Source organism: Electrona antarctica, assembly GCF_951216825.1.
Source record: "Electrona antarctica genome assembly, chromosome: 18".
Lineage (NCBI taxonomy): Eukaryota > Metazoa > Chordata > Actinopteri > Myctophiformes > Myctophidae > Electrona > Electrona antarctica.
Window position 1 is genome coordinate 45,615,038 of NC_136799.1, and position 11,747 is coordinate 45,626,784.

Consider the following 11,747-nt stretch of genomic DNA (forward strand, 5'->3'; position numbering starts at 1 on the left):
TTCTTTAGAGTTCCGTTCTTTTGGGCTCAAGGATGAGGCTGGAGACCAAATACACGTCGGACAGGAGGTCTTATTCGATGGAGTCGCAGCTTCGTATTGTTGTGAAGACGGAACACGGTCTGACATATTTCAAGACTGGAGAAGCACGGCATATGGCGATATGGTAGCATCCTACTATCAGATTCATCACTTGACCAACATGCCAGTGGGTGAGTTGTCAAATTGTCATGTGTTTATTTTCACAAGAAAATATTTTTTTTATATATATCCCATTAGAGGAAAGTTAACCCATTTTGGACTGACCAGATTCTACAAAATGTCTTCTAAATCATGACAGTTTTCTGACAAAGCAATGTTTCTATATCAGTGGTTCTCAAACGATTTCACGTCAAGGACCCCAACAATTATATGTATTTGGCCGCCAACCCCCCCAGAATCAAAGATTTGAGTTAAAAACGTTCCGAAAGAATATATATTCAAAGATTTGCGCCACATTTTCACAATTTTTTCAAAAATAGCAGACCTACAAGTTCATAGCGCGGCATGAACTCGGTGCCGCGCTATGAACTTTGAGCTTGTAGATCGGCTATTTTTTGCTACGACAATATGCACTGTGGCCCTCTGGAGTGAGAGTGTAAATATAGTGGCCCTCCTGGAGTGAGAGTGAAAATATAGTGGCCCTCTCCATCGTCAAAGTTGCCCACGCCTGGTTTAGCTCTTATGTTATTGCATGAGTGGAAGTGAATAGATAACGTTGTCTCGTTGTTTGGTATAGATGTCCTCCAGCGACAGCGCGGCTGTGTCCGCTCAACTAACGGAACCGTCTCTGCTTTCGAAAAATGGGCCGTGAGCGGCGTAGACTTCATAACCTTTGACCCTCACTCGCTCAAATGGACGTCCCGGTCTCCATCGGCAGACGCAGTTGAACACAGCTGGAACAACAAACAAACGAGGAACCATGTATTTGGTTACTTTCTCAAGAGTCAGTGTCCCTCAATGTTGCAGCAAATGAAGTTAAAACCAAGGGACCATGATGCAGGTATAGGTAAGAATGACAACTAAGGATAGTTTAGGTATTGGTCTTGAGAAAATGCAAACATGCTGGCACTCCAGGCAGACACGCAGACACAAGCAACGTGCACTCGCGCGCACGCGCACGCACGCACGCTCGCACAGTACTCACACATGTCTTATTAAGTAAAAGTATCAGTACCACAATGCAGAAATACTCAAAGTTAAAGTACAAACGTTTTGGTATCAACTATCAACATATACCAAAAGTCAAAGTAGCCTATACTATACCCATTGTGCAGCATTTTCCATTTCACAAATTCAAAATGTATACAAATCATTGGAAAAGGCCGATCTACAAGCTCAAAATGTGTCGCATGGCGACGCATCGTGAGCTTGTAGATCGGCTATTTTGGCAGAAATATATGGGGCTGGAGTGGTTAATGTGTGTTTCATAATCATAATAATAAAAACATCTACAAAATAACTAGTAGCCTAACTCAAGTTTTTATATAATTGTAGTGGAGTAAAAGTACAATATGTTCCTTGGAGTGATATATGGTGGAGCAGAAGGATTGCAAATTGTAAATACTGACGGGAGTAAAAAATAAGTACCTCAAAATTGTACTTATGTACAGTAGGCTACTTAGTAGTAAATGTACTTATACTTACTTTACACCACCACATGTTTTCACTCAGACACTTGATTAACCCATTTTGGGCGGGAATCCCTTTTGGTGTTTTAAGCATTATGTTATACTTTAGCTATTGGAAAAATAGCAGATCTACAAGCTCATAGCGCGGCACTGAGTGCCTTGTAGCTCTGCTATTTTTGAAAAATCGTGAAAATGTGGCGCAAATCTTTGAATATTTCAGAGCGAACGTTTTTAACTCAAATCTTTGCTCCTGAACAACACATTTTCAGATGGGGGTCGGCGGCCAAATACATACATAATAATACATAATAATACACTCAAATCTTTGCTTCTTGGGGGGGTCCCTGGAACAACAACATATTTTCAGATATGGGTCGGCGGCCAATTAGGCTACATACATTTTTGGGGGGTCCTTGACATGAACATGTTTGAGAACCACTGACATAGAAACTGTCAGGATTTAGAAGGCATTCGTAGAATCGTTGTCAGGTTCGAAATGGGTTAATCTCTTGATTCCACTTTTGTCTCCCAGACGTGCGCATCTTCGCAAAGGCCATTCCTGGCACTACAGCGAAGGTGTCCCTGAGGTGTCACGTGACAAGCCGTGACAGATCCCTGAAGGTCTCTCTGAGCGGAGACGGGGGAGCTCCCACGGTGAACCAGGTCAGAGTCACTGGACCGCTGCCGACTGGAGAAGACGGAGCTGTGATCTTCAGACTGACCGCAGAGATCCTCAGCGGCGACGACAGCACGTATGTCTGTGCAGCGCAGACAAGGAATCACAACAACGTCTCTGTCCTGTGGGGTGAGAGAGCTTTATTTTTCCCACGATCAAATCGATGCCACGATGTTTAGATGATTTAACCCATTTAGACCCGAGGACGATTCTTCAAATGTCTTCTAAATCCTGACAGTTTTCTGAAAAACTCATGTTTTTATGTCAGTGGTTCTCAACCCTTTTTCATGCCAAGGGCCCCCAGAATTATATGTATTTGGCTGCCGACCCCCATCTGAAAATATGCAGTTCCAGGGACCCCCCCCCCCCCCCCAAGAAGCAAAGATTTGAGTTAAAAACGTTCGCTCTGAAAGAATATATTCAAAGATGTGCGCCGCATTTTCACAATTTAAAAAAAAAAAGCTGACCTACAAGCCCGTAGCGTGGCACTCGGTGCCGCGCTATGAGCTTGTAGATCTGCTATTTTTCAATAGCTAAATTATTTTTAAAAAAAATGCTTAAAACACCAAAAGGGGTTCCCGCCCCAAAATGGGTTATTTACTGGACGAACACATCTTGATCGTGTATTCTTTCCCATTGCAGATGGCCACACTCTTGATGACAGACGCGCTCGAATCCGAATGGTTGCTGGAGATAAATGCCATTCGTGGACCATTCTGACGATGGTCTTTGGTTTTGGTTTCTCGGTGGTTATTGTGTCTGGATTTTGGTGTTTCATCAAGATAGGTGAGATTTTTGTTTTGTTTTGTTTGTTTTTCTTTCTATTTTTGTTTCACCTTTAAAATCAACAACTATATACTAGTTATTTGTGAGGAGAAATAAGTTGCCCTTCTTTAATTGTAACCCGCATCCCCCGCTATTTAATCCAATATGCTACGCTGCCTAGAATGTCTTACCTTTGGAGCATACGCCAAAGTATTTGCAGCTTTGAACCACGAGAATCTGCCGAAAAATAGTCTGATGGTTTGTTGTTGATGAGAAAAACAGGCCGCCGTTACAATGCGAAACGGCAACAGCCTCCACAGCATGTTGTAGTCCAAACAAACGGCCCGTCCACTTGCATTGGGCTCATTTTCCCAGAAGCCCTAGCAGCCCAGAGGATGGCTTGATTTCCGGTTTCGTCATCATAACGCGACGGCCTCGTCACCAGGTCCGCGACAAATACGCTCCTTTCTTTTGAATTATTTTAAAACGGCGAATTAAACACATTAAACAACAACTTAAAGCCCTCAAGGTGTTAACATTATGTTTTGACTAATATGCTTTATAGTCTGGTGTACTGTATGTGTTGTCATGTATGTCTTGTTACAACTAATATAACAATAACATGATGTTGTGACTTGTTGTAGTCACGGTGAGACATAGACATCCTCCACTGTTTGATAAGAACCTGCCACTGCCAGAGGAGCACCTAGAGCTCCACAAGCATCCTATGGAAATGAACATGGTAAGACAATATGATACATAGCACACTTTGGCCCTAGACAGTGGCGTGCACAGATAGACACTAGGGGGTGCTAGAGCACCCCCTGCCCTTTTGGCAATGTGCCCTTTTGAAAAAAAATGAACTTTTTTTTTTTTTTTTTGATTTTTCAAAAATAGCAGACCTACAAGCTCGTAGCGCGCCACTCGGTGGCGCGCTATGAGCTTGTAGATCTGCTATTTTTCAATAGCTAAAGCATAACATAATGCTAACACCAAAAGGGGTTCCCGCCCCAAAATGGATTAAGGCAACCGGCCGGTTCCACGTGCTGCACAAGGTGCCCTTTTTTAACTTGAGCACCTGCCCCTCTAAATGTCTGTGCACGCCACTGGCCCTAGATGTGTGTCTGACTCTGACTCTACTACTGTGTGCAGTGGTGAAAGTAGACGTACCATACTCTAGTCCAGTGGTGTCAAAGTGGCGATCCGCGGGCCTTTTGCAGCCCGCGGAGCCGCCCAATGCGGCCCGCCGGCCATTTATAAAAACAAAACAAAATATGTCAAACAAATGAATGTAAAACGTGGGCACTCTGGGGTTTTTTTTTTTAAAGTGGTGTGTGGGCACACAAAGTGTTAATTGCTTAACAATGAACAGCTGAGTACCAGGAATGTGTGTGTGTGTGTGTGTGTGTGTCTCCCTCTCTCTCTCCCTCTCATAGCAGAAAAAAAGAAAGCATTCTCGTGAAACTATAAAGAAAAGTGTGTGTGAGTGTGTGAGACTAGAGTCTAGTCTATACCAGGGGTGAGCAACTTTCACTCCAGAGGGCCACTATAGTTCCACACTCACGCTTAGCAGATCTGCAAGCTCACAATGAGTCACAACGCGACGCGTTGTGAGATTGTAGATCGGCCATTTTCAAGTATACCAAGTACAAACAGGGCTGAAATGGTTAATGCATGTTTTGAAATCAACAATCAAAAGTAACTAGCAACTAATCTTTCACTATAGCAAAATAAAAATAAATAAAAAACACTCTGCAATGAGTTCAATATATTTAAATATAATACAACAATGTAATATAACGGTATCGGAATCCGTATCTGCCGATATGACCCTGCAAAAATAATCGGAGATATTGGATATCGGTCATAATTTCAATATCGTGCATATAGTGTTCTTTAACCCATTTTGGGCGGGAACCCCTTTTGGTGTTTTTAAAGCATTATGTTATACTTTAGCTATTGAAAAATAGCAGATCTACAAGCTCATACGAGCTTGTAGTTCTGCTATTTTTTAAAAATCGTGAAAATGTGGCGCAAATCTTTGGATATATATACTCTTTCAAAGCGAACATTTTTAACTTAAATCGTTGCTTCTGGGAGGGTCACTGGAACAACATATTTTCAGATGGGGGTCGGCGGGGCAAATGCATATATTTCTTTGAGGTCCTTGACATGAAATAGTTTGAGAACGACTGCCATAGAAACATAGGGTTTTTCAGAAAACTGTTAGGATTTAGAAGACATTAGTAGAATCGTCCTCAGGTCTAAATGTTCTTCCTGCTTCATTGCACCAGGACACAGAGGAGACACAGGGGGGCGAGGACGAGGAGGACGTCATGGAACCCTTCTCCACGGCTGGGAATCAACCCAAGACCATGAGACTATACGGGTGATCACGTTCCAGGTGGCCTTTGGCACAACTTCTTAATCTATAAACGCCTTTAGGTTTTATAAGATATATAAGATTAATATCTCAAATCCATGTCAGCGCTGCCTGCCTATAAAACATGATGTTGTTGTTGGTAGGAATGCACACAGATGCACATCATGGAAGGAAGTGCATTGGAAAGGGGGAGGAGCCAAACCCGAGTTCATGTTTATCCAACCAAAAAAAAGGGAGGGGAAAAAAACGTTTTTCTTTTTTTTTTATCGAATTGGTTCCCGGATTGAGATAAGATAAGATAAGATAGGGATAAGGCTTTTATTGATCCCTGGAGGAAGATGAATGTGTAGCATTAAGCAACAAGCAGTGAGAATTAAACAGGAGAGATTCTCTACTGTTCCTTTAGGGGAGGTTCTGTGTTGGCTCACCATACACGTGATGCAGTCACTTCATTACACCATTCTGGGCGGGAACCCCTTTTGGTGTTAGCATTATGTTATGCTTTAGCTATTGAAAAATAGCAGACCTACAAGCTCATAGCGCGCCACCGAGTGGCGTGCTACGAGCTTGTAGGTCTGCTATTTTAAGAAAAAAATCGAAGAACGACTGACATAGCTTTTTCAGAAAACTGTCAGGATGTAGAAGACATTTTTAGAATCTGATCTCAGGTCGAAATGGGTTATACCTGACGGTGAGCAGTTTCCTCAGGAGGGCGTATAAGCAACACATGTGGAGGAACATGCTATCCCTCCCAGCTCGGGGCACCCTGCCTGAACAGCCCCTGCATCAAAATGTACTTAAAGTACTACAAGTAAAAGCATTCATATTGCAGAATGTCCCATTCCAAGTTCAAAATGTGTAGAAAATATATTGAAAATAGACGATCTACAAGCTCTCAATGCGTCGCAATTGAGAGCATCCGAGATGTCCGAGATGTAGTGGAGTAGAAGTAAAAGTACTGGAAATATACTCAAGTAAAGTACAAATACCTCAAAATTCTACTTAAGTACAGTAGGCCTACTTGAGTAAAAGTACTTAGTTACTTTCCACCACTGCCCAAAAGTATCTGCAGTGCTGTGACCCTTGTCGGAGCGCTATAGACCCCCCATGGAAAATGGAGTCTGTCCCCGTTACAATGCGCTAGACCCCCTGGGAGATGGAGTCTGTCCCCGTTACAATGCGCTAGACCCCCTGGGAGATGGAGTCTATCCCCGTTACAATGCGCGCTAGACCCCCTGGGAGATGGAGTCTGTCCCCGTTACAATGTGCTATAGACCCCCTGGGAGATGGAGTCTGTCCCCGTTACAATGCGCTAGACCCCCTGGGAGATGGAGTCTGTCCCCGTTACAATGTGCTATAGACCCCCTGGGAGATGGAGTCTGTCCCTGTTACAATGCGCTAGACCCCCTGGGAGATGGAGTCTGTCCCCGTTACAATGCGCTATAGACCCCCTGGGAGATGGAGTCTGTCCCCGCTAGAATGCGCTAGACCCCCTGGGAGATGGAGTCTGTCCCTGTTACAATTGCTGAGGTGGAGCGCCGCTACACCTATACCATCAGCTCCCAGTACTTACCGCACGACTTGCCGCACCCTATAGCCGTGCTACTCATACGCTGAGTTGGCGGTGCCGGGGATCAAAGGCGAGAGCTCTACCGACGTACTGAGCTACCCGGACACAAGACCTTTGTGGGCAAGCCTGCTGTGCTCCACTCGAGTGGCCCAGGAGCTCGTAGATCGGTTGTTTTCACAATTGTGGCCAATTGTTTAGGTAATATTTGACAATTCGGCTTCGGCATGTTTGACCATTTCTTACAGTACAGTCTTATTATTAGTTTATTTTTTACATTTTCTTTAGAGCTATTAAAAAGGTCTATAGCCTGACACTCGTTTCACAAATCACCAGTGGCTGGAGATGCAGGGCCTGGATCCAGGCTAAAAGAAAAGGTCTTCAAATTCAAAGTGTCACTTTGACCCTACTGTATATACAGTACACTTATACTGTATATATTCACTTTATACTGTTTGTTTACTGTTGTTTGTTTGGGACCCGATCCCCAGTTTGGGAACCATTGCTCTAATGTACAGGCAAGAGAGTCAAGAATCAGACCAAGACAAATAACAATACAAAAATACATTGAAATAAAAACATTATTAGAGTGTCAATCTAGACACCTGTTCTGGGTCTCTGAATTAATGACATTATGTGATGTCTAATGATTGATGATTGGACACAGACCTACGGTATAAATACATTACATTATTTAAGCCAATAAGGCCTTTGTTGTGCGTTAGTATCCACATTATGAAATGACGCACAATGTTCTTATAATGTGTAAAACACATTCCCCTTCAACACATCCAGTCAGCCCAATCTAAACACACTGTCACATTGTCATCAGTAGCCATATGCTGTTTCTGTGCAAGTTTACGAAACATGCTTTTTTTTTAATGGTTTTTCTTCTCTGACTTTGTAGACCTCATTATTTAACTATATCGATAACGAACTATTGCTGTTGAATTTGTATTCTATTTTTATTGACTGCTAAAATGCACCGTTTTGTAAAGCTTTCATGGGCATGACGTAGCAAGAAAATCTATAGGTTGCAATTTCGATTAAATTATCCTTGTTTGCATGAAAAACCTTTGGGCCTAAGTGTGTGACTATTACCTTGAATATGTGTTACTTACTGTTTTTGTTGAATAAAACCTAATTAAAAAAAATGTCCCTTTCTGGCACACCTACTTCAAGGACAACACGTGCATAGGAGCGGGCACTCATTGCATGACAAAAAACAATTGCGCACACAGTCTTCATCAGGGACGTGTGTTAGAGGGGCAGGGGCTGAAATCCTGTAAGAGGGCACTTTTGGACAAAAATAGCTGATCTACAAGCTCTCAACGCGTCACAGCGTGACACGTTGTGAGCTTGTAGATCTGCTATTTTCGGGGGTGCAACCCAGGTCTCTTTAGCTATAGTGGAGATGCGGTGTGTAACGACATGGATTTCTAAACACATTTGTTCAACGCAAAATACTGTGTATAAACGTTCAGGAAAAAAGGGCAGGGGCTGAAGCCCCCTTTGATGTCTAAATGGTAAAAATGGTAAATGGTGCATTTATATAGCGCCTTTATCCAAGGCGCTTTACATAGACTGTGCATTACATTCACCCATTCACACACACATTCATACACCGATTGCGGCGGAAGCCATGCAAGGCACCAACCAGCACATCGGGAGCAATGTGGGGTTCAGTGTCTTGCCCAAGGACACTTCGACATGTAGACAAGAGGAGGAGCCGGGATTCGAACCGCCGACCCATGGATCATTGGACGACCTGCTCTACCTCCTGAGCCACAGTCGCCCATGTCTATGTGTGCACGTCCCTGGTCTTCTTTTACAGCCACAGCGTATTTATTTGGAATACTTGTCGCTCTGACCTTCAACAGGTATATAGGCTATCTGGGTAAAATATGCAACGGACACATACAGTACAGTATAGTATAGGTCCAATCGGGGCATAGGCCTTACCTCGCCAATCGTTATGGAGGCGGACGGCACATGCAGGTGTCTACATAAAATGCTATCTAAGTTACATAAGTTGGGCCTTTGCATACGCCTGTAAGGTCGTCGGGGCAAGTTCTACGGGCCATGATGGAGTCTGAAGAGGTGGGTTTTCAGACTACGGCGGAAGATTGGGAGTGAGGCTTGGGAGTGAGGCTGGAACCCCATGGTGGTCCCCGGACCCCACTTTGAGAACCACTGTGTTATGTCAACAAAACATTTACCGTTAAAGTGATTCGTTTAAATTGTCATTAAAGTGGTTAGAGCAAGCAGCCAAAGCACCAATCAGCTGATCAATCAGTCTATTGTAGCCAAAATTGTAGAAACTAAAGGCACCAGCATGCCAGGAGCCCTCTTGTCCACAAGGTGGCAGTGCAAGTTAGTTTTAAAAGTCCAAGGCCACTTTTGTAGAGGTTTGGGTTGTGTAGTTATAGTTACCTTGCCATGATGTAACTCCAAATGTGGACAAGAAATCAAAAATAATATAATTGCTCCAGTGATTAGAAATTGATCATTCTAAATATGCTCCTCGTTGACTTACTTTGTACGGCGCTGAAACAGCTTATAATAAAAAACAGTACAAGCTTAGGTTTGGTGATGCTCTATATTGTCTGAATGAACTGTGCTTGTGTTTGTTTACAGTACATACTAAAAGAGTGACTTTGAGATCTGTTTCAGCATAGAATGTAAGTCAATGAGGAGCATATTTTGAATTATCAATTTCTAATTACTGGAGCAATTATTTTAGATTTCTTGTCCACGTTTGGAGCTACATCATGGCAAGGCATGACACAACCCAAACGTCTACTTACCCCTTTTTTAAATCCTAACAGATTACGTACAAAGGCAATATACTCTAAAAAGATGGCCGTGTTGAAACCATTGTTACATTTTCACAGTTTCACAGTGTCAGTGGATCAACGCCAGCAGACAGGGGCGCAGATAGCATTTTATAACTGGGGGGGATAGATTTGGGGGTATTTGCGTGCGACAATTTCACAAGTTGGGGGGGGATATCCCCTCCACTTTTGGGGGGGGACATCTAACCTGACTCCGCCAGATGGGGCAGCAGAGAGTACACTGGGTTCCCCCCTCCTGCTCCCATCTGGGAACTCTCAGGCAGACTTGATGCCCAGCCACAAAACGGCCTGGCCAATCAACAGCAGCTATCCCGCCTCCAGCTGCTGCAGTGCATGTACCAAACCAGTAGAGGGCAGTAATACGCCTTGAAACGAGAACTGGTTGCTGCCTGAATTTTTTTTCCTTTTCTTCCGCTCAAAAAGGTGGAGGGGACGATCGCCCCACCTCATACAACTGAGGGTGATTATCCCCCCCCCAACTGCGCGCCTGCCATATAACTGCTAAATCGTCACTGTGTTTTGTCATGTCCAGAGTCTCAACACAACCATCTATTCTGATATTTTACAGCACTGTGTGCTTCAGTATGTTGACAAGCTTCATGGAGATGCTAATTTTCCTTTCCAGCTCGATTTGGCACCTGCCCACAGTGCCAAAACTATGCCTCAAGACCGCCTGTGGAAGAGCATTCCACATAACAGAGTGGGCGCTACAAACTGAAAGGCTCCATCACCTTTAGCCCTAGAACGGCTCTTGTTTTTTACTTAATTTCTGGTCGGGTTCCAAATTGGCAGCTTAAATGTGATAAATGCTCCGTTTGTACTCACCCATTAAATAATTCCAAAGACGTGGAGTGAAATATGGTCCTCTAGTTTTATATCCATGTGAAAGTTCTGGCACAAAACGTGTATTTAGTCAATTATCTCCACCTTTTCACGAGATGCACACGGACGTCTTTCTCTCCGGGCAAAGGGGCCCGGAATGATCGCTGGACTGATTTTACGAATACGTCCCGTTTACCACAGACGTTATCACCAATTGACCAGGGAAACACAAACGTTTGGGTCACACAATTGGCAGGTGCCTTGCGATAGGTGCTGGGTAATTAATCACACCACCTGCCAATTGTGTGATTGTGAGATAATTGACTAAATACAAGTTTTGTGCCAGCATTTATCACATTTAGGCCGCCAATTTGGAACCCGACCAGAAATTAAGTAGGACCGTTCTATGGCTCTTGTATGTGAAATACTGTATACTGTATGAACCAACAAGAGCCGTTCTAGGGCTACATCACCTTTTGTCCCACGATTTGTGTTTGGAACCGTTAACAGACCCTGTTCAGCAGACCGTCCTTAAGGCCCTCTCTGGCACATAACGTGGGACAAGGTCAGTGAGATATTTGGGGACCTGACCATGTAGAGCTCTATAGGTGAGCACTAGGACTTTTAAATGGAACTCTGAAACTAACCGGAAGCCAGTGCAAAGAGGCCAGGACTGGTGTGATGATGTGCAGGCACCTTCTGTTAGACCTGGTGAGCAGTCAGTCTGGCTGCAGCATTTTGTATTAGCTGGAGGCGTTTCATATGGTGGTTTTGTTAAGGCAGGTGAAAAGTGAGTTGCAGTAGTCCAAGGGGGAGGATACAAAGGCATGGATAATCATCTCTAGTTCCGGGAAGGAGACAATAATTGATCCGAGTTTAGCAATGTTCCTGAGGTGGAAGAAACAAGTGCGGGTTAACTTGTTTGATGCGAGTGTCTAAAAGCATGGTCTGATCAAAGTTAACACCAAGGTTTCGATTAAGGAGGAGGTTGGGTGGACGAGGATGGCACATT

At 43.7% G+C, this 11,747-nt stretch overlaps 1 protein-coding gene across 1 annotated transcript; it reads left to right on the forward strand.

The window, feature by feature from the left end:
- Window positions 1–133: 133 nt before the first annotated feature.
- Window positions 134–5,582, forward strand: LOC306942108 (MHC class I-like protein MILL2). Its single transcript, XM_079527818.1, has 6 exons — window positions 134–209; window positions 776–1,045; window positions 2,200–2,472; window positions 2,986–3,129; window positions 3,753–3,850; window positions 5,403–5,582. The coding sequence occupies exons 1-6, from the start codon at window positions 161–163 to the stop codon at window positions 5,499–5,501; spliced, it is 933 nt and encodes a 310-aa protein (XP_079383944.1). The 5' UTR covers window positions 134–160; the 3' UTR covers window positions 5,502–5,582.
- The last annotated feature ends 6,165 nt before the right edge of the window (window positions 5,583–11,747 follow it).